At 38.5% G+C, this 24,261-nt stretch overlaps 1 protein-coding gene across 12 annotated transcripts; it reads right to left on the bottom strand.

The window, feature by feature from the left end:
• Positions 1-293: 293 nt before the first annotated feature.
• Positions 294-23,252, bottom strand: LOC127445283 (pre-mRNA 3'-end-processing factor FIP1-like). Of its 12 annotated transcripts, none has more exons than XM_051705236.1 (19): positions 22,893-22,934; positions 21,917-22,034; positions 21,756-21,813; positions 21,139-21,220; positions 18,387-18,493; positions 12,522-12,586; positions 12,072-12,179; positions 11,832-11,962; positions 11,580-11,695; positions 9,725-9,778; positions 9,231-9,330; positions 7,010-7,163; positions 6,377-6,403; positions 6,159-6,213; positions 4,888-4,943; positions 2,128-2,308; positions 1,976-2,007; positions 1,748-1,888; positions 294-671 (listed from the first exon to the last, which is right to left on the bottom strand). In XM_051705236.1, exons 1-19 carry the CDS (start codon positions 22,917-22,919, stop codon positions 439-441), a joined length of 1,845 nt encoding a protein of 614 aa, XP_051561196.1. In that variant the 5' UTR covers positions 22,920-22,934; the 3' UTR covers positions 294-438. The 12 variants fall into 12 exon arrangements, with proteins under 12 accessions (XP_051561196.1, XP_051561197.1, XP_051561195.1 ...); XM_051705237.1 differs by having other exon boundaries at positions 294-668; positions 4,888-4,946; XM_051705235.1 differs by having other exon boundaries at positions 4,888-4,946.
• Positions 23,253-24,261: the final 1,009 nt, after the last annotated feature.

Here is a 24,261-nt window from a genome sequence, read left to right on the forward strand (position 1 = left end):
CGCCCACATCTAGTCGCCAGAGGCCATTGAGGTTATTGCCAGCTTTCATTGAAAATGAATGGGATCCTGTCGCTTTATCGCTGTAAGTCGCTGCATGCGTGTACGGGGCTTAACAGTATTGGTGAATGTTGATCACAGTTTATGTTAGGAACAACTGATAACAAACCATTTAATTATAGAAAATGAATGTACACCAAAGATGGTTATGTGGGTCCTTGAAATGTGTCAAACAATCTGAATCAAGAATTTAACAATGCTGTGGTATAATGTATTCATATCTTCTGTAACTAATATTCAGCATATATGACAAAGACCACCAACAAATGCTCTCTTTTAATCCAACAAATCAACATCTACATGGTACAACTGCACTGGAAAAACACAACAGAACAAACAAAAACAAAAATGGCAACATGAAAACAAAAGGAAGGTAAAAAGTTACAAGTTTATAGTTTCATTTAGCATGATTTGGTTGATAAACAGCGCTCTGACAATCAAAAGGAAGTAGAGCAGATAGGAGGGACATGAGTTACTCCATGGCCTCTTGGTTCTCCTGGTCAACAGAACGCTCCTCGCTGGGCTCCTTGCCCTCTTTACTCCTCTTGGACTTCTTGTGTTTGTGGCGCCGATGACTGTCACCCTCCTCGCTGTCATGTCGCCGTCTGCTACTGCTGTGAGAGAAAAGGAAGAGGTCATAATTATATATGTAGTTTAACAGTAAAACATGGCCACATTCTACCCGTTGAGGTACAGAAACCCCAGTAGAAATATTTGCACAGCTATCAGTGAGCAGGACGGCTTTATATTATTTACAGAGCGAGAGCGATTAATGATGGTAATATTACATGTTAAGACACAAGATGTTTCTGCACAGATGTTAGACTTCTCATTTATTTATTATGAAAAATCGTATTTTTTCATTTGCTGGTGCAGGTGTTTTCTCTTTCCCTTGTCAGTGCTGTTCAGAATGTCAGTGCTGTCTTTCCATTTGAAATGGTTGAATTGCTCCATAGTGCTTTAAAATAGAAAATTCTCAGGTAGAATTCAAATGGGTCGCATGGGGGTTGTTATGCAGCATGATATCGAAGGAACCCCAGTTTAATCGGGCATGTGATCCGTTCAGCGCTATCCTGTTACCGGAGCTCGCATATCGAGAGAAGCCCGGTTGACACGAACACGCACTTGCATGCTCCAGTAAACAGTAGTAAAAGAGCGCATCACTTGCATGAGAGATTCTCGGTGGATCATGCGACACGCACGCGATATCAGTAATCAATCACCCAGCGCACATCCGCGTGCCAAATGAGAAGCATATTTAGCCCTTATAAAGCACCTAAGCAAGATGAATAGAATAAAATTTGCTTCAGCGGTCCAAAAGTTTGCTTCAGCGGCTAAACATTTTCAATGCAGGAAAAACTCTGATTTATTTGTTTATTTGGCAAGTAGTCTTGTAATAAGCAGGAAAACAAGCAACCAGATGGTCGTTTTCGTAAAATTAACACCAACAGGTTCATCAGAACTCTGCTAACCCGAGATGTGTTTCTGGAGATTCTGTAGTATCTTTCTTCTTACATACTAATAGAATTTCAACGCATGCAATTAGTTCAAGTCCACTTATTCATTTGTTTGCTAGGTAGCCATGTAATAAGCTTTCATGAACCAACAGAGGGCTGCGGTCTTATTAACTTCAACCACCACTTTAGAGTATTTGTGTAAGTGATGGTGAATGAGACTGAGAGTATAATACCTCCGTGATGACTTGTGTCTCCCCTCTTCCTTCTCTCGATGTCTCCTCTCTCTGTGATGCTCCTTCTCACGGCTCGCCCGCTCCCGATGCCTCTCGTACCCTCTGTCTCCATAGTCACGGTAACGATATCGCTCTTCATCACTGCAGAAGAAATAGTGTCATTAATACTAATTTAAAGGTTATCACGACTTTGGTCTTGGTAACAGAAATCATGTTTTTTAAACCCACCATTGAGAACTAATCTGTCGAACTCTAAGGCTCTATTGAAAAGAATGACATGAATAGAATCAGAGATACTATGCCACAATGTTCTATATCTTGAAGGTGTTACACCATGTCCGAGGCTCAATTTAACAGTTAAAATAATTCTTTTAATTCACCTGTTATATGCCACTGAGGAGGGACTGTGATCTCTCTCGTGGCCTCGCTCCCTCTGCCTGTCCCTGTCTCGCTCTTTATCCCTCTCCTTGTCTCGCCGAGGGTAATAGTCCCACTGCTTAGAATTGTCCATCATACCAGGCCAGGGGTTCATAGCTCCTTGTATAGGTGGAGGAAACCCACCTGAAAACAAAACCACATAAACAGATCCTTATGTGCAATGTATCCTTAAGTACATGTGACTTGTGCTGCAATTTGTTCTTTAGCTTAATGTATGGTTTCTGGGAGTTAAGCCCCGTTCACACCGCCAGCGCCACACAGCGACAGGATCTCATTAAATTTCAATGAGCAGAGCCACTTTCGGAGACACGAGCAAGGGCTGGGCGATTAATCGAATTTTATTTTCAATTACGATTTTGCCTTCCAACGATTATAAAAACAAGATAATCGAAATAAAACGCATTCCGTTTCGCAATGAAACACCCCGGCGTTATATCTTTAAAGCATCCTTTAAGTTCAAATAATAAGGAAGCGGGTTATGAAAATAAACTCAGAAACTGGCATTTCTCTGTGCGGTCAGCACCGCGTCTATGAGTTGCGTGAAGTGCTCTGGGATGAGACTGAATCTTCCCCCGGCTGATGCACACTCTGGCGCATGGACGCTCGTCACTCGTGTGCATTTGCTGCAGCTAGATTATAACATAGTGAATCATAATATATGTCACGTTCACTCTGTGTATCTTATCATGAAGAAATCGGTGATAAACAGCTCTATTAAGAAGAGAAAGTTAAAGATGGATCGAAGAAGTGAACATAAAGGTGAGAGAGTGTAGTCTTAGCCCATTATACACTGGAACAAAATACATTTTTGATTAGTCTTTTTTGGCTTGTTTTCCAAAATAATATCAAAACTCCATTAAAACAATGTGCATTTACTTTAGGGGCTATACTGCAGAAGAAAAAATTGTTTTCGGAGAATGTTGAATACAATATTTAATCAGGGCTCGACATTAACGCTTGTCCGGAGACAAAAAAAGTGAAAGAGAATTTTTCCTTGCCCGACCGGAAAAGCAGTCAGATTAAAACGTCAATAACGAAAAAATAACCGGCAATATTTGTAATGGCCTGTGTCACTTATTATAAAGTTAATAGTCTTGAAAATAATCCAGAGCACGTCATTTTATAATTCGCTAGCGATCTAGTAACAGCCGCGCCCTGTTTGATTGACAGGTGGCGTATGTGTGTGTGCTGAACAACATGCGCGTGTGTTCCGAAAATGCTCTCTCTAATGCACACCTGAACAGTCAAATACATTTCCAAATTCCGCCAAAATGCCCGTCTTGGTGAGGTATTCATGTAAACACTGAGAGTGATGTCTAAAGTGAACGTAAACAGCAGAGAAAAAAGCAGATTTGTATTCAAATGTCAAACTTGTCAGTATAAATGTAAGCTAATAGACCTGCTGCCGTCTAGTGTGTCATCATAATAATCAAACAACCATAACAAGAAAACGAGAAACCACTCACTGCTCTTGACTGAATAACTTTAGTAGCTTTAAAAAGTATTAATGCATTATAATCATACAGTAAATACCAGTTGTAGTTTTATGCTGCATTTCATTCTGAATGTTTACTTGAATATTTAACAGACTACTGCTGTTAAAAAAGCACTGAATCTTCTTAATTTGTATTTTTTGTTCTATTATTTTTAATCTATTTCTATTCATTGATGTTTTGTATTGTTATTTCATTACTGACTGATTACTAGTCTAAAATAATTAAGAACTTGAAAACCTTCTTCCATAATTAACATATTAATGTTATTATTTGTTGTAGTTTTGTGATAATGTATAGTCTTTAATGTACATGGTAGATCTTGCTGCAATAACATGATGAAAAAGCAGATCTCATTCCATAGAAATATGAGCATCCCTGCTGCAAATGTTGGCTATGGAGGCTTTCTTTTATTTGACTACCATACGTGACATAAAATAATTACCATATGACAATAGCCTCCTCCCCTACCCAGTGCAGTTTACATTTCAAGTTCAAGGAAATCCACTGTTAAAAAGACAATTTAAAAAATAAAAAAAGTTCAATAAATTCATGATGTTTCCAAAGTCAATGAGTAATCGTGTTAAATATCACGATCTCAATATTGATCAAAATAATCGTGATTATGATTTTTGCCATAATCGAGCAGCCCTAATATGAATGACAGAGAGCGATGGTGACCAGATGTGGGCATGGAAAGCGACAACAAATGTGAACTTTATGCAAATGACGAACGACATTCGGGAGCGACTGCCAATGTGACATACTGGAGTCGAGTGCATGCAAGAAGGGATTTCACTGTTCTGTAACCACATGCATAAACATAATAAAACAATGAAGGGTGGAAAACAGTGTCAGAAACTGTCCTCATTCTGAGTGAGTTTGATTTATATATTGACAGATTGTTAATCTTGTTCATGACATGATGCATCGTTCACTGCTGCTTGTTATAAAAAACACTCTCCCCTGTAGACTGTTCATTTAAAGAGGCAAAAATTTCTTGTCAAATTAGAATGTTTTACTGGCAGTACATCTTATCTGTGATCAGATTTTCTAAAGATATGGCCCGACGTGCAGTCCATCAATAGCGTTAAAGTGACAGCAGACTTCACAGAACAGAGACTAGCGACAACCAGTGACAAAGTCACTTAGCGACAACCAGTGACAAAGTCGCTGGCAGTGTGAATGGGGCTTTTGTCCCACACTTACCTGTTGGAAAAGGGTATGGACCAACAGGACGTCCATCATATGCTCCTGGATGCCCACTGCTAAACAGAAAGTACACTATGTAAATGTAGAGTTTTGATTTACAACACAGTGTACATAAAATGTTTATTATTTGTAAACATTTTAAATGTTAATGTATAAGATTACATGCTTCAAACATAACATGCATGTTGTTCAAGTTGCCTAGAGTAATTACCCCAGGAGAAACAGCGTCCAAAATGAATGGCACACATACAGAAGTTTCTATTTAGCAGTTAGTCGTTTAGCAGACAATTTTCCCCCAAAATGACTGTAAGTGTGCCAATTGCAGGAAAAGCACCACTGGGATTGTGTGCATGCATTTCTTAAAGAGATAGCTCACCCAATAATGAAAATTCTCTCATCATTTACTCACTCTCATACCATCCCAGATGTGTATGACTTTCTTTCATCTGCTGAATACAAATAAAGCATTTCTCAGCTCTTTTGGTCCATACAATGCAAGTGAATGGGTGCCAGAATGTTGAAGCTCCACAAATCACATAAGGCAGCATAAAAGTAATCCATAAAACTCCAGTGGTTAAATCAATATCTTCAGAAGTGATATGATTGGTGTGGGTGAGAAACAGATCACTTTCACACTCTTCTCTTGTGTTTTTTGTTAATTCAAATTCTTCATGCATATCGCCCCCTACTGGGCTGGGAGAATTTCAAGCAAAAAATTATTTAAATATTGGTCTGTTTCTCACCCACACCTATCATATTGCTTCAGAAAATATGGATTAAAACACGAGTTTTATAATGCCTTTATGTGCTTTTTGGAGCGTCCAATTCACTTGAATTGTCTGGACCTACAGAGCTGAAATAATCTTCTGAAAATCATAATTTGTGTGTTCTGCAGAAGAAATTAAATCATACACATCTGGGATGGCATGAGGGTGAGTAAATAAAGAGAGAATTTTCATTTTGGGGTGAACTATCCCTTTAAGAAAATGGACAGAGAAGGACCAATATCTAGCTAACTCTTTACTAACTGGGTTAACTCTCTCTTTCTTCTGACAGGACATAAGCACACCAACATGATGGGGTAATGTAGACATGTGAAAACTAAACAACATTTGCTTGGTGCTAGCTTTAGGAAAAATATTGTTCTTGGTGCATAACAGCATTACTCAGAGCCACTAGAGGAGAGCAAGAAGCTATTGTGCCATGTAGACTGACAGACCCACCTACATGTTTACTGTGGATTGACAGAGGTTTAAGACTACACCTACATGTCCATAGTTGGAATAAGTGAAGGAGGTGGTCCTCCTGTGGGAGGGGGAAAATCTACAACACAAACAGAAACGAGAGTTAAGCAGAATAATGATAGACATAGGAAACATTAATACCTTCAGATAATAAATCATTCAGTATATTTGTCTTTCATTGAGCATAATATCCAAGAGCACTAAACTTTTTTGTTTTACACAGAAAAGAAAGATGAACTTACTGGGTGGAGGAACAGGTATTGGCATCCCTGTGGAAATGAGAGAGAGATCAACACTAATGTTTCCATATGTTCACGGGTCTAAGCATAGTTTTTTTTTTTCATCTGGAAAATAGGAAAGTGATTTACAAAGTGCCTATTTGTATTTCCTACATTCAGAGATTTTTTGATCTTGTACAAACCCTTTTGCTTTTAGATACACTACCAGTCAAATGTTTGGGCACACCTGACTGAATTTATGCTTTTATTTAAAGGCATATACTTAAATGCTTGACTTTAGTCTAGTGAACAAACATCAATTGTGCCAATATAAGAATTTATTTACAAAACTAAACTATATTTAAAGGGAATGTGTTGGACCGGATAATGATGGAAAATCAATCAACAAATGTCTAGCATACATGAGAACTCCAAGACTGTTGGAAAAGCATCCTAGATGGCACCTGAGAATGCCCAAAGTGTGCAGGACATTTTAGGCAAAGGATGGAAAAAACGTTGGAAAAACTTCAATATGAGGATTTTACTATAATTCTAATATTCGGAAAGTAGCAATAATGTACAATATGTTTATGTTGATGTATCCAAACTTTAGACAGGTACTGTGATAAAACTATAATAATTAGTTGTCAAACTCACGTGGAGGTGGGATTAGTGGTGGAGCTTGGCTGACAGGAGGCGGGAGGAACGGAGGAGGGGGTATGTTTGGGGGGAGTGGCCCCGGAGGAAAGAATGGAGGTGGCATCTTAGCTACTGCGGGTTCAGCCTCTGAGCTGGAGTGCTCCGAGATCACCTACAAGTATAAAAGGTTACGTTACATGATTAAGCCACAAGAAACTGTATATTGCCTGCATTTAGTCCTCCTATTGTCTTAAGGAACTGCACTCTCCTTTTGTCCTTGTCCCTTTGTCAGAAAAATTTGTTGTGGTGTATGTGCATAATGATAGGAAAAATGTAGCCCTATTGTAGCCTTTCATATAAAAATGTAACTTGTTTACTACATATTGCCTGTTCAAAAACCTCTTTCTGCGTGTGTGGACTTGTGTGTGTGCACAAACCCTGTTTTAGAGGAAAGAATGCAATTTATAGCAGTACCCAGGTGGGGAGACTAGAGAACAGTATGGGGCTAAGGGCTAAATTTGAGAAAATGTGAGATATTTTTTAGTTCCAATTTGATTCATATATGTACAAGAAACTACTTAAAGCTACATAACATCCAGAAAGTCAGAAGGTGAAAGGTCACAACTGGTTCTTCCCCTATGGGTCAAAATTGGCCCATTAAGACAATGAAAGGTACAATTTGATTTCTCTTAAACAATTACAATGCCTTGCAAAAGTATTCAGACCCCTGACCAATTATCTCATATTACTGAATTACAAATGGTGCAATGAAATTTCATTCTGTTTGATATTTTATTTTAAAACATTGGAACTCGAAATCAATTATTGTAAAGTGACACTGGTTTTATGTTGGGAAATATATAAAAAAGACATAAAAAACTGAAATATCTTGCATAAGTATTCAACCCCTGTGCTGTGGAAGCTGCCAGGTTACACAGATGAAAGAAACTGCCCTAACAAGGACACAGTTACTTTACCATTGGCATCCACCTGTGAATCATTAAAACTGCAATCACATTTTCTGGATAAAAAACCCATTGTTGAAGGATCATTGGTCAGGCTGTGAATCTGAAGGAAAATGAAGACCAAAAAGCATTCCACAGAAGTTAGAGATAAAGTAATAAAAATGCATTGATTAGGGAAAGGGTACAAAATAATATCCCAGTGAGCATGGTTGGATCAATAATCAGGAAGTGGAAGCTGCACCACATCACCCAGGCACTGCCAAGAAAAGGCCGTCCCTCAAAACTCAGCACTCTAACAAAAAGGAGACTTGTGAGAGAAGCCACAGAGAGGCCAACAATCACTTTGAAGGAGCTGCAGAGTTCAGAGGCCGGGAGTGGAGTAATGGTATCGGAGGGTGGCAAGAAAGAAGCCGTTACTCAAAAAGTACCATCTGAAAGCACGTCTGGAGTTTGCCAGAAAGCATGTGAGTGACCCAGCAGCGATGTGGGAGAAGGTTTTGTGGTCAGATGAGACCAAGACAGAGCAAGAGAACCTGCTTCAGTCCGCTAAAAAAATGAAGCTTGGGAGGCAATTCACCTTTCAGCATGACTATGATCCCAAGCATAAGGCCAAAGCAACATTGGAGTGCCTCAAGAACAAAGAAATAAATGTCCTACAGTGGCCCAGTCAAAGTCCTGATCTCAATCCTATTGAGAATCTGTGGCACTATTTGAAAATTGCAGCCCACAAGCGTCACCCAACCAACCTGAACAACCTTGAGCAAATCTGCTGAGAAGAATGGGACAAAATCACTTCGTCACTGTGTGCAAAGCTGTTACATATGTACCCCAAAAGACTTAAAGCAGTCATTGCAGCAAAAGGTGGCTCGACCAAATATTAATGTGTGGGGGTTGAATACTTATGCAAGCAAGATATTTCAGTTTTTTATTTTTCATAAAAATATTTCCCAACAAAAAAACAATGTCACCTTACAATAATTGATTTTGAGTTTCAGTGTTTTAAAATAAAATATCAATCATAATGAAATTTCAGTGTACCATTTGTAATTCGGTAATATGAGAGAATTGGTCAGGGGTCTGAATACTTTTGCAAGGCACTGTACATACAAAAATACATTTTATTTTTTTATTTTTTGTACAAAGTCAAAATGTTTGGTTCCAGTGTCAAATACTTTGCAGTCTTCTTGACCTGTGTCAGGTCAAAAATGACCCTAAGACAATAGGAGGGTTAAGAGAGATACTTTAAGAGAGAGAGACTAAGTGTTAATGCATACCTGGATGTTATTCCCCTCCAGATTGTGGCGACGCCTTCCCTCCACTCTGCTAATAGTGGCAGTCTGTCCGCCAATCACATCTATAGTCCCGCTTGCCTGCCTGCAACAAACGCAAACATAAACATGCGGCTTTCAAAATCTGAGGATACATGCATTCAAGTGTTTTTTCATTGCCAGTCACATACATACACATACACACATCTCAAAGTGTCATGCCTAACTAGATGATATACACAAAAAACCCAACATAAGATTCTAGGCTAATGGCCATACAACACTGCAGAGAAAGAAACAGTCCATTTCCTGTGTCCGTTGTCATATCAGCTGATAATATCTTGGCATTTTCTCATAGTGTTATGCAGGTTAAAACATCACCAACAGAAATGAATTGTGGTCTTCAATGAAACAGTACAAGAAAAACCCATATAATTTAATATTCAAATGACTACTCAGGCCTTGTGGGCCAAACCACGCCCATGACCACTCCCACTTACGTATAATAGGGCATTTCTTGGGTGGCAGGCCCCGCCCACTGTGGAGGGGATATCCTATGAGGGCATGAGTAAGGGGAGACAGGCAAACATGAGTTACTAATCTCCTCTCTCCCACATGACAGATGCGGGACAAACACTACACATGCATTTCCAAACATGAAGACTCTGAAACTGTCAATAACCTAGTTTCCATCCACTTTTCACGCAGTTTTGTTATCGACAAAGTGAATGTGTAAAAATGTGCTTGCTTCTATTCAAATGGCCTTTTATCGATAAAAATGGTGTGCGTGATGACGTCATGCTTAAAAAAAACACTTTGTGGCATAAGTTTTGGTTTATCGTGAAAGAAATCTGCCCTTAAGTCGTTTCCATACAGAAATGTGTGTATATCGCTAATTGTGTACCTTTGTGTAATTTTTTTCCCCCCGAAGTCTTTGTAAAATGGGCCACCGGTTCCGACCCGAAAGTGAGTCATCATGGCCCTGTTCAAGCTGGCAACCTGCACCAAGTAGTGGGGGAAACTTTCGGTCTTAGTTTAAGGACCATCCATCGATGTGTATATGCTGTGTGCACAGCTATTAAAGAAAAATTGATGCAGTGTAATATCAGGGTTTACATATATGATACATTCCTGATATTCAATAGGCTATTTTGAACAATCTAAATCATCACCATCACAACTGCATTATTTCCCGCATATTTGTCCAGCAACTTTTAACGACCAACTGAACTTGATTGTCATCTAAAATGAATTTTAGCATCATAATGCAATTGACATTTTCTGAAGAAGCTCAGCTAATGCGATCCAAGGTAAATATTTAAAATAAATAAATGTTAAAAAGCTTGTTTTCTGAAAGTGCTCAGCATTGGACAAATAATTCTTATAGTTTATAGTCTTGAAAAAAAGTGTAGAGCATTCTGAGAATGTCTTTCAGCCGACTTTTTTTCATCTACAGAACACGGTAAGGCTAATTTAAGTTTGTGTAAAGAAAAGGCGATTATATAGGCCTAACAATATAATTTTTTTGTTTGGTAATTTATTTTTTTAATTTAATGCTTTTTACGTTTGGTAATTTATTTTATTTAATACAGGGAATTTTGCCGGCATTTTTTCAAACGTGAACTAAACAATAATTTTACAGAATTGGGCTACATGTTAGTGTTCCAAAAAAGCACATTGAAGCTTTTCTCCTAGTTTTGGGTACTTATTTTTAATTTAAAACATCTTTGTGCACAGAAATGATATGTTTTTGTATTGTGGGCTAATTTCGTGACTGCTGTCTATTATTTTGAATGGTGTGTAAAAGCAACTTTAATAAATAAACGGATGGCTACAGTGATTAATCACAAAGAGTGGCCATTATTTTGTTCTCCGTGCACTTGTCGATGACAGGTTCATGAGAGATATTTGTGTTGGCACTCCTGGAAGTGTCATGATGCAGATGTGATTGCAGCATCGGATCTGTGCAGGTATGCCTTTAAGACCAATCCATAACAGTGCAAGTAATGCTTCATGTACAATAAATTGGCTTTCAAGGATGTATTCCTTGTCATCATGATTAACACAGGCTGAGGTAAATTCTGTCATGTGACACAATATTTTTAAATTAATGCCAATTTTGTTGACAAAAAGTGTTTCCAAACCAGTTTTTCGTGACATCTGAAGTATCGACATTTTATGTTTTTGTGTTTATGCGCTAGAGTTAAACGGAAAAATATTATGTCAACACTTATAATACACAGTGATAATTTGCGTTTCCATCAGCTATATCGGTAAACTTTTTGATGCGCTACACCGTTTGTCGCAAAAAAACCCTTGGATGGAAACATAGTTAATGTGTGTGTGAACACTTACCTAACTGGGTTCAGTCCGGTTTTATATAGTGTGGATGAAGAGGAAAAGTCTGTTTTAGATGCAAGACTTGGTAGTGTGATCTCCTTCTCGCCGTTACCTGTGCGACCCTGCTGAACCTGACAGGAAAAGAAAAGGGAAAAACTATGAAAAAGATGATAACAACTGCAACTATCAAAATGCAGACTTTACTTGTAAGTAGTTAATAAAGGTGTTCTTTTAGACATGATCCAGGTCCCTGGTGATACCGCTTACAGAGATCTTGCTAGCGGTGGACCCAATGTTGAGAATGTCGAGGCCCATGCGCAGCCTCTTCTGCTTTTCACAGTATGCTTTCCATGTGTCTTCATTAAAACCATAGTTAAAATAGTCAGACAAGTCAGCACCTGTAAACATACAAGCAGAACTAAACAACAGAAGGAGAATATACACAGCACCAGATGCCAAAGCCACAAAAAGGACTTTTTCCAGACATATCCATAGGTTAACACATACCTGGCTTTCTCCATGGTTTCTCCTCAAAGGACTCCATGTCCACTTCCAGGACTGGAACGCCATTGATGCTGCCTGGAGCTTCGAGGTCCACACCCTTCACTTTGGTACCTATGGAACATACACCCAAATTATGTCAGTAGACTATCACCCTGTTCAGACAGGTAATAGACAAATGTAGTCTGACTAATGTTTTAGAATGCCTTAAGATGACACTGACATGATGGACAGATAAAACAATATATTTGTTACAACTGAGTAGCTGTAGACTAATGGTTAGGATCTCTGCTGCAAACATAGGCACAGTTTCAAATTACAGGCTGCTCCATGGAGACCGTCACAGCAGTATGTGTGTCACATTTGCTCAACTACAAGCAGCTAACAAACTATAGTTCTGTGGTTTTAAGTGTGTGAGAATGAATGAATGAAGCCCTGCAGCACTCGTAAACGCACCTGCTCCATACGGTCTGCTGCCAGCTGTCTTTATGTTCAGATTGACCGGAGTTCCTCCATATGCCCTGCACAATGAAATACAATAAAACAACATTACTACAGTTAAATATTGCACATAATTTTAAAGGGGTCATGTTATGATGAACCAAATTTTCCTTGATATTTTGACATATAACAGGTCATTGTACTACACTCACTGGCCACTTTATTAGGTACACCTGTACATCTACTTATTCATGCAATTATCTAATCAGCCAATCGTGTTGCAGCAGTGTAATGTATAAAATCATGCAGATAGGAGCTTCAGTTAATGTTCACATCAACCATCAGAATGGGGGAAAATGTGTTCTCAGTGATTTTTAGTGGCATGATTGTTGGTGTCATATGGGCTGGTACTTCTGTAACTGATGATCTCCTGGGATTTTCACATGCAACAGTCTCTAGTGTAAAGAGAATGGTGTGAAAAACAAAAAACATCCAGTGAGCGGGAGTTCTGTGGGCGAAAATGGCTTGTTAATGACAGAGGTCAGAGGAGAATGGCCAGACTGGTCCAAGCTGACAGGAAGGTGACAGTTACCCAAATAAACACGCGTTACAACAGTGCTATACAGAAAAGCATTTCAGACTGTACAGCACGTTGATCATTGAGGCGGATGGGCTGCAGCAGCAGAAGACCCCTCTGGGTACCACTACTGTCAGCTAAGACCAGATAACTGAGGCTGCAGTGGGAACAGGCCCACCAACACTGGACAGTAGACAATTGGATAAACATCGCCTGATCTGACAAATCTGAATTTCTGCTGAGGTACACAAATGGTAGGGCCACTGCAGCCTCAGCTGTCTGTTCTTGGCTGACAGAAGTGGAAACTGACGTGGTCTTCTGCTGTTATAGCCCATCCGCCTCAAGGTTCGACATGTTATGCATTCTGAGATGCTACTCTGCTCACTACAATTGTACAGAGGTGTTATCTGAGTTATCGTAGCCTTTCTGTAAGCTCGAACCAGTCAGGCCATTCTCCGTTAACCTCTGTCATCAACAAGGCATTTTCGTTCACAGAACTGCCACTCAATGGTTGTTTTTTGCACTATTCTCTACACACTATAGAGACTGTTGTGCGTGAAAATCCCAGGAGATCAGCATTTACAGAAATACTCAAACCAGCCCGTCTGGCACCAACAATCATGCCACAGTCTAAATCACTGAGATCACATTTTTCCCCATTCTGATGGTTGATGTGAACATAACTGAAGCTCCTGACCCGTTTCTGCATGATTTTATACATTACACTGCTGCTACACGATTGGCTGATTAGATAATCGCATGAATGAGTAGATGTGCAGGTTTACCTAATAAAGTGGCCAGTGAGTGTATAAAAACATACTGTAAGTTTCAGAACTCAAAACTTCCCCAACCAGTACAAAAAGAGCATTTATTGTTTTTCACTCTGCAAAAAGAACTCATTTTGAAATCGGCTACATTGTGACATCACAGTAGGAATAAGAGTCTTAAATTTATTTAAACGAAGATCCTAAAAGCATCAAAATGTTTGCTGAATTCTTTTGAGAACAATTATGGCTTTGCACATAAACTTTATATTGAAAGATGGAGCAGTACCAGATATATTGGACATGACAGTAATACCGATAAGCAACAAATTTAATCTGTGTTTGTTCATTTGTAAGGAATTGTATAGTCAACTGTTTTTAAATCGCTAAATAAACCATGATTAGGACTCCAAAGCAGAGCGGATCGTGCTTATTACATGGTTACCATACATAATTGCTCAAGAAATACTTGAGATTAAATTATTTCATGTAAAACGAACACAGTGCAGATTGCAACGAAAGACAGCTGTGTAGTAAACGCTAGTAAGCTTGCCAGCTCTCTCACTGGGCTCATATTAGCCGGGACGTCCAGTGTTTTGGCCGATATGAACCCATCAGGATGCCCGATGTGCCATTTTTTTAGCTGCGAAACAGTCGAGGGGCATCCCTTCCTGGTCGACTAGCTAAATGATCATAAGGGACTCCCCCATCAGGTGAACATTCTGTATTTACCTACATGGGAAGCATATTGAGGTGGCAGAACAGAGGAGGACAACCATCTCCTTATAACTCTATCTACAACTAGATATAGATTTCTTAACCCTTTACATTGACAGCTTGTGTTAGACTGGACTCTTATCACTGTTGTCAGCTTTATATAGCATTATTCTATCACCGAATCGTGTATGCCTAACAATATAATTATTCGGGAGCAACAGGGTGCCGTCTTCGTTCAGGTTTCGATTGTTATATATTAGTCGGAGCAACTGTAGTACTGTGATTGCGTACTTGGTATAAATAGGGACATTTTTAGAACTTTAAGATCTTTATGAATGTTCATTCTTGGAAAAAATAGTTCCACGAGTGTAATGGCTGGGGTGTTTGCGCTGCATAGATGTTACCCAATCAACACAGTGGGCATGTATGTTGAAGTCTTCAAGGGTTAGTACATAGAAACTGAGCGTTTCAGACAGAGGGCCAGAGACAGGGTGGAAACAGTTATGTCATACTACATAATACATTACGTGCAAAAACCTTTAACAACATTATAAATACGGCTGGGCAATATGTAAAAAATATTTGATCGACAATCGCCTTAAAAATATTGTGATATCCGATTACATTGTCAACCCACCTGCCGAGGGTCGGTGAATATTTTGGCTTTGCTGATTTTGCTTAAATTTAATTAATTCATGAAAAACTTAAACAAAAAGACATTTCTAAATTCAAAATGCACTTTAAAGAAACTAAAAAGCAATTAAAAAAGAGATCAAAAAATCTTATATAACCACCTCCCCAAATTCAAACATTTACCATCTCCAATGGCCCCATTTGCCATCAGGGAAGCATCCGTCAACGTGAACAGGTGGAAAATTACTAATAGCCTAAAAATTAAGAAAAAGACAATTATACATTTTAAGATAATACAACCCCAATTCCAAAAAAGTTGGGAGAGTATGAAAAATGCTAATAAAAACAAAAAGGAGTGATTTGTAAATTATATTCACCCTTTGCTATAATGAAAGCACTACAACTATACATTATTTGATGTTTTTCCTTGTGAATTTCATTTTTAAACATTTTTTTTTTATGTACATTAATTTCAAATCAGATGATTGCAACTCCCAAAAAGTTGAGACAGGGGCAAATGAAGACTAATAACAATTTGACGAGTTAAAATAACAAGGCAATGTGAAACAGGAGATGTTAAACAGGTGAGGCAATCATGCAAAGTATATAAGGAGCCTCCAAAAACAGCCTAGTCCTTCAAGAGCAAGGATCATTCAAGACTTGTCAATTTGCCAACAGATGCTTCAGCAAATAATCCAGCACTTTGAGAACAATGTTCCCCAAAGACAAATTGGAAGGATTTTGGGCATTTCACCCTCTACAGTGCACAATATAGTTAAAAGATTCAAGGAATCTGGTCAAATCTCAGTGCGTGAAGGGCAAGACGAAAACCACTTCTGAATGTGCGTGATCTCTGATCCCTCAGACATCACTGTCTTAAAAAACATTATTAATCTGTGAGGGATATCATGAACATGGGCTTGGATTACTTTAGTAAACCTTTGTTAGTCAACACCATTGGCTGCTGCATCCATAGATGCAAGTTAAGACTTTACTATGCAAAGCAGAAGCCCTACATCAACACTGTCCAGAAGCGCTGCCGACTTCTCTGGGCTCGGTCTCATCTTAGATGGAAAGCAGAACAGTGGAACTGTGTTTTTTTGTCTGAAGAGTCCACTTCAGACCACACAGCCATCGTGTTCTACGGGCCAAAAAGGAAAAGGACCATCCAAGCTGTTATCAGCATCAGGTCCAAAAGCCAGTGTCTGTATGGGCCAGAGATGTGTCAGTGCCCATGGAATCGGTAACTTGCACATCTGTGAGGGCACCATTAATGCAGACAGATATGTACAAATTTTGGAGCAGCATATACTGCCATCCAGCACCGTCTTTTCCAGGGAGGTCCCTGCATTTTCCAGCTGGACAACTTCAAACCACATACTGGCCGAATAAGCAGAGAGTGTGGGTGCTAGATTGGCCTGCCTGCAGTCCTGACCATCTCCAATTGAGAATGTGTGGTGCATTATGAAGCGCACAATACGGCAACGAAGACCCTGTACAATTGTCCAGCTTAAGACCTGCATAATGGATGATTGGGGGAAAATTCCACTTTCTAAACTTAACAAACTTAAGTCTTCAGTGCCCAAATGCTAAAGTATTATTAGAAGAAATGGTGATGATTCACAGTGGTAAACACTCGACTGTCCAAACTTTTTTGGAGTGTGTTGCAATCGTCTGATTTGAAATGACTGTACATTTTCAAAAAACAATTAAATTCACAAGGTAAAACATCATAATGTGTAGTTGTAGTGCTTTCAATATAGCAAAGGGTAAATATAATTTACAAATCACTCCTTTTTGTTTTTATTAGCATTTTTCATACTGTCCCAACTTTTTCAGAATTGGGGTTGTAATAATAATCATAATAAATAAGCCTAATAAATTCCCTTGTGTTCCCAAAATAATGCTACCAAAAATGTTCTTATTGAATTTGTGTTTGTATTGCGTTTTGGTACAACAGTTAATGTTGCCTAATGAAAATAAAATAGAACTCAATTTTAGGTTCAAGGTGAACGTGTCTTGTATTACTTTATGATTTAATCACTTTCGTCTTTGTTTCTTTAATACAAAGACATATATTACTGAACCTGCAGAGCTGAATTCACAATGCATGTTACCCACGAACTGCTCCATGGAAATAAAGCAAACTAAACTCACAGCACCTCCTGAGATGATCGAGATCATTTGCAGCATTCTCATAGATGACATTATTCTTGCAACCAGTTTTCAGACGAATGAAACAGAGAATAAGAGTGAAAACTCTTTACATGCGCCTGTTCCACGAGACAAGCTCACGCTGCACGCCTCTGAGCAAACAGCGAATCAAACACAAGCATTGACGACTTTTCTTTTGTCTGTTCTTAAAAATATAATAAAGTGTGTTTCTTCAAGCGCGTGTCTTTATGTCTAACAGCATTTCTTGTCATGTGTCACTCCGAGACGTCTTACAGGTCGCCCGCCTGTTGCGGGTAGATGAGCAAAATTACCCACGCGTGAAATTCCTACATTTGGATGAGAAGCTTGCAAACTGGATTCAGCATTGTCGCATTTGGCGGTGGTGGGTTCTAGTTTCACACCCTGGGCTACTGTTTAATATATAACTATATATACTATATTATAATAACTATACTGTTTAATATATAACTTCCCAGATCCATGGTTTTGCCATTTCCCTATATTGTTGATCATCGTCTGTCAATGAGTGTCACAATGGGCATTATCATATTTGTAAGATATCGTCGATAACCGATTACATCGTCCTATCGCCCAGCCCTAATTATAAGTGAACTTCAAGGAAAATAATAAAGTAAAAAAAAAGATGCATGACATGACCCCTGTAACATGTCAACAAAGTAAGAGAAATGTAAAAAACCGTCTCTTAGAGGAATTTACACACATTGGTTGTCAACATGAAACGCAACAATTGTTTTATCAGACACTCAATGTGAACCTTACAATCTTCAAGTTTAGGTGTGTAATTTCTGTGACACCATCAAAGTTATTGCAAAAATAATAACTTTTTCAAACAGATTCCATTAAACTCCCCGTCTTTTATTGGCTGTACAAACAGATAGTCCCTCCCTGAACTCCACCATTAGCAGAGTTTTTTTCTCTGACTGGACGGGCTGCTCAAACAAACAGGGGAATGTCAGCTTTCAGGGTTTAGTCCATAAATCACTGTATGCTTACGTGTACTGCGGTGCTCCTGTTTTAATGTCTCCAATGGTGACGCGGACGTCATCATCGTCATCATCACTATCACTCTCACTATCTTCATCATCACCGGGTGCTTCATCCTAAGAAACAAAAATTATTCATATTTATGTACTTTGAAAGAATGACAATAACTGGCATCTTATTCATCAACTTACACCAGCACATCTGTAACATTTATCTATAATTTGCACATTTAGCTACAAGCAGAAAACACAGCTACAAATTCATTACGCTGAGATGCTTCTTAGTTTATAGTTAGTTTCAGGTGACACATGGGAATAGCTCAATATTCAGTGATCTTGGCTGCTAAACAATAAAGTTTACAAGTGTATTCTCAAGTAGGATTAAAGGGATAGTTCATCCAAAATAATGACAATTCTCTGACCATTTATGCACCCTCATGCCATCCCAGATATGTATGACTTTCTTTCTTCTGCTGAACACAAGTGAAGGTTTTTAGAAAAATATATGAGATATGTTAGTCCTCACAATGCAAGTGAATGGTGACCAGAAATTTCAAGCGCCAAAAAGTACATAAAGGCAGCATAAAAGTAACCCATATGACTCCAGTGGTTAAATCAATGTCTTCAGCAGCAATATGATAGGTGTGGGTCAGTAAAAAAAAGACTTAAATGTTGATCTCCTACGCCTAACATATTTCTTCAGAAGACATGGATTAAACCACTGGAGTCATGTGGATTTCTTTTATGCTGCCTTTATGTGTTTTTGGGCCTTTAATGTTCTGGTCAACATTCACTTGTATTGTACGGACCAACAGAGCTGAGGTATTCTTCTAAAAACCTTTGTTTGTGTTCAGCAGATGAAAGAAAGTCAAACATATCTGGGATGGCATGGGGGAGAGTAAATGATGAAAATGTGTCCTTTTTGGGTGAACTATCGCTTTAAGTGTGGAGGAGTTCTGAGATCATAGGCTGATCCTTGTTTACTGTCATTAGGCCTTTGAGCAGGGCATTTTACACTATGTTTGTGCAGAGGGTCTTTTGCTGCGATTAGCAAAATGTGGCTTCAATGAAAAATTTAAGCAAAATACTTGTTTGATACTGTCAATCCGTTATTAAAAACTCAACACACATATCTGCAACTTTTGCCGTAGAAAAACTGACATACAGTGCAGTCTAATGTAACTTGCTTCTCAATTCAAATGTACTAAAAGAGCATGTTAAATCTATTAAATTGATTTATCATGACAGCAAATCGTCTCTATTAACCACGTACTGTATTTAAATACATCTCCTTCAAATATTTCTCTTAAGTTTAAACACTAAAATGACTGCTTATGTCAACAAACAACCCTCTACAATGCGAGTAAATCACTCGCATATGCGACCAAATTTCACGCTAGGCGACTAAAAAATGTCTTTAATTAGCCAATGGCTAGTAAAGTGTCCGATTTCACTCACCTGTGATTAAGTTAGAGGCAAAGAATAAGTTTAGCGCAGATATCATTTCAATGCCTGCTCAGTCCGCTTTACGCACCGTCGCTTGGCTGAGAGCGCCCTCTATCGCTTTCTCTCACATACGCGCACTCAAAGTGAGAAAAAGAGAGAGGCTTACACATGCCATGTAAAGAGAATGGACGCGCTTGAGCAAAATGGTTCTTTCTTTATTGTGCCATGGTTTTTCAACCACAACGAAAATTAAAGAGACCAGTTCCGTGCAGACAGAAGACGGTGAATGCGCCGGCGAACCCCAGCCAAGCACATCAAATGTGGCGGGAAAGATTGTGCATTCTGAATCAAAAAGTGTCATGGAAAAGCGAAAGTTCCAGACTCATTGGCAGTTGGACTTTGATTGGCTTTATTATGATGAGATGGAAGATGTGATGATATGCAGGTACTGCAGTAGAAAACCTATCTTAGCCGGTAAAACAGACTTTGTATCAGGGTCGCGCAGTTTCAAACGTGAAAATCTCACAGCGCACTCAATCAGCAATCGACATGCAGCGTGCCATGAGAGTGTAATGGCTTCAAGCAAACATCCTGAGGAATCTGCGATCGCAAAAGGGTTTCAAACTCAAAATAAAAAGAATGGCAGCGCAGAGAGATGTGAGCTTTCTGTGAAAATGAATACAGCATATTATATCACAAAGGAGGAATTGAGTTTCACTCAGATGAAGCCACTAATTCTGCTGCAGAAAAAAAATGACCTGGACCTGTACCAGACACTGCTGTTGAAGCAAGCCTACAGAGATGAGATGCAAAACATTCTTCATCTTTTTCAGATTCTTCTTGTTCTGCCAATCAGCTCTGCCAACTGCGAAAGAGCCTTCAGTGCCCAAAAGAGAATAAAATCAGATATCCGCAGCAGTCTTGCATCTTCACGCCTTTCAGACCTGATCCTCATTTCAACAGAAGGCCCAGAGCTTCAGCAGTTATGACCCGTCATCAGCTGTGGAGATGTGGCTGAAGTCAATTGGCAAGAAGCCATTTGCTAAGAAATGGTAGATTAAAACCATATGCAACCATAAAGAATAATTCAGACAGATAAAGTACATTTTGTTTAATATATGTATATATATATATATATATATATATATATATATATATATATATATATATATATATTTTTTTTTTTTTTCCAGTTGCATTGTTCATGCATTCCATGTAAAAAGTCTGGCGAGTAAAATAAAAAATGTACCAGCCAATGGCGACTCGAGCTTCATTGTGTCCTAAGAGCGCTGACATAAGTGAAAGAGTTTGCTTACATTGGTCTTGCTTGTTAACTGACTGTCCTCTTCATTTTCAGTAGCGGGGGCCTCTTCTGTAACAGGATGGGCAGGGGGTGCACTGCAAATATAGATGGATCAGCATTATAATGAAGAGGAAAATCAAAAGCAGTTGATTACAGGGAAGCCCTAGGGCTGCACAATGAATCGAATAATCAAGATTACAATTACAGCTGCCACAATGAACCAATACTGAACAGTGTCAATTACAGCATTTCATTTAGGTCAACTTGGACAAATCTTCAGATTTGACACAAAATAAATTCACACAAAACAAAAGCCACAGCAGTGCATACATGCGTCAGCACATGTGTATGACTCTGTGTTCATGTTACTTACAATAAAAGTGCTAACACTGTGCTATCATTACATAATAATTAGTATTCATCCAGACAATCTGGTCCCCAGAAGACAGTCGTTGAAAAGCCCTGACCAACAGAGTTTCTCATTGAAAAGATGCTAGCTTATTTCTAGAAAACTATCTGAACTACAGGAAAGAAATCTTATACAAATAAGTATAAACAAATGTCTTTTTCTTCATTCATCACTTCACGTCATCTCACATAGAGACAGAGCAACTTCAAACCATCTTTCACCTGATCGCTGCTGTCAGTTTGGCCTCCTCTTCTTCAGTGTCCTTACTTTCACCCTCCTCTGTAAGAAAGATTCTGAATGAGTTACAAACTGGTTACTGACCTTCTAGACCCTTAAAGGGATAGTTCACACAAAAATGAAAATTCTCTCATCATTTACTCACCCTTATGCCATCCCAGATGTACATGACTTTCTTTCTTCTGCTGACGAACAGATGAAGATTTTTTGAAGAATATCTCAGTCCTGTTGGTCCATTCAATGCAAATCAACAGGGTCCAAAACTTTGAAGTTAAAAAAAAAGCACATAAAGGCAGCATAAAAGTAATCCATACAATTCCAGAAGTTAAAGCCATTCATCTTCAGAAGCTATATGATACGTGTGGGTGAGAATCAAGATGAATATTTAAGCCCTTTTTTTTTTTTTTACTATAAATTCTTCTCCCTGCCAGCGGTAACGATATGCATGGAGAATGCGAATCGCCAAAAATAAAAGATGACAAATGAGGAAGTGAAAGTGGACATTTCAAGTAAAAAGGTATTGATCTGTTTCTGACCCACACCTATCATATCACTTCTGAAGACATGGATTAAACCACTGAAGTTGTATGAATTACATTTATGCTACCTTTGTATGATTTTTGAGCTTAAAAGTTTTGGACCCCGTTGACTTGCATTGTGTGGACCTAAAGAGCTGAACTATTCTTCTAAAAAAAACTTTGTGTTCAACAGAAGAAAGTCATACATATTCGGGATGGCATGAGGGTGAGTAAATGAGAAAATTTTCATTTTTGGGTGAAATATTCCTTTGACATATATTGGTTCAAAGTACCAAATTTGTATATACTTGCCTACCTATACACACACCACACAGTATGACTAATAAATGCACATAAAACGTTTTAAAAGTTGCAAAGAATAGCATCTACCCCCCCGTATTATTCTGAAGGCAGTGAAGAATAGTATTATCAAACAGGATCGAATAGAATCACGAACTGTATCAAATCGAATCTCAAATAGAACGAAAAAATTCTATTTCAGTGCTCTCGTCAAGACAAATACTTCTTAAAGCACTGCCATGAATCTTAAACCACCGGTAAAGTGACAGGCATAATAAAACACTGCAGTCTAAAGGCCCTCACCAATGAACTTATTATCCATCTCAGCATCCTGATGCACTTTAATTACCACACTTGTTGTGTAAAGTAGATTTAGCGCTCACTGACCCCCGTACAGCCATTCCTCCTCCTCATCTCCGGCGCTCGCATCAGTAGTGTTGGTTTTATCCGCCTCCTCTGCAGACATCTCCTTAGGGCCATAAAATGCGCTCCTGAACCCAAAGACACCGCCAGAACCCACCAATTCCGAAAAGACGCACGAATATTTCGGTGGGAAGAACAGAACCGCACTTACGTCAATAGACAACAAACATATTAAAAGATGTATATGGAGCTCTCTACACTTCCTACAGACTCTGCAGGATGTTCTTGCAGGCTTGATGAAATCAGTTCCTGTTCAAGGAAGTACAAATTAAAAGTTGCTACTTTTAAAATGTCCGATGCGAATAAAATAAAATAAAATAAAATAAAATAAAATAAAACAGTAACCTGACAGTGTCATCATGTAAAAGGATTTAAGCTTATCTCACTCTTGTGTTTTTTTTTTGTTTGCATGCTTGTTTGTTTGTTTGTTTGTTTGTCTGACTGTCTCAGAATAATATTTTACAGTAATCAAATCATGGTTGGTGTGTCTTGGTACATGTTGTAGCCCAAAAACCTGGACGAGAATTAGCATTTTGAAGTCATGGTTCCCTCAAGATTTTACTTTGGATTTTTATAATGGAGGTTTTGGATTTTTGAGTAATATAAGGTCTGTGGTAAACATTACTTGAAGATGACGTTTCACGTTTGAACGTGAATTTTGAAGCTGCAGTGTTTTTTATTTATTTATTTTTTTTTATTGTAGTTTTTGTTGTTGTTGTTGTTGTAGCTAACAAGTTGCTAGATAAGCTCTAATACGGTTTTCCATTTGGTCAGGTAATTTCTCTCACATGCTTGTGGTATTTGTAGTCCTTATTTAGCAACTCGTTAACGACATACATTTTTATTAAACACAGCGGCTTCAAAGTTCACATTTGAGGTATGACTGTGTGTAATTTATGTTGTCGAACAAAACGTCCAAGTATTTATAAGTATAGTTTATAACCTTATTTTACTCATAAATGGAAAACCCCCATTATAAAAACCCATAAGAAATTTGCGAGGGGAACCCATGGTGAATTAGCCACCTGATCACAGATGTATATACTGTATATATACTATATATACATATACTGTATATAGTTAGATGTAATCTCAATTGGTGTGGGAGCTCGACTCACAGTCTCATGCAGTATATATGCAGGGTGACATACTGCCTACACTGCTAACCAGTTTTTCAGATCAAATGCCTTTTTCAATGATCGATTCATCTTTGATTCAACAATATGAAAATACTTGCACATACAGTGAT

The sequence above is a fragment of the Myxocyprinus asiaticus genome, chromosome 8 (assembly GCF_019703515.2).
Source record: "Myxocyprinus asiaticus isolate MX2 ecotype Aquarium Trade chromosome 8, UBuf_Myxa_2, whole genome shotgun sequence".
In the NCBI taxonomy this organism is placed as follows: domain Eukaryota; kingdom Metazoa; phylum Chordata; class Actinopteri; order Cypriniformes; family Catostomidae; genus Myxocyprinus; species Myxocyprinus asiaticus.

Bases quoted from the DNA above. Each gene is read 5' to 3' on its own strand.
- LOC127445283 (XM_051705235.1), bottom strand. From the start codon at position 22,919: ATGCTGAGATGGATAATAAGTTCATTG. The intron at 22,035-22,892 runs GTGAGGGCCTTT...TTAACTTCAAAG, and splicing joins GATGGATAATAAGTTCATTG to TTTTGGACCCTGTTGATTTG. The intron at 672-1,747 runs GTATTATACTCT...TTTCTCTCACAG, and splicing joins AGACACAAGTCATCACGGAG to CAGTAGCAGACGGCGACATG.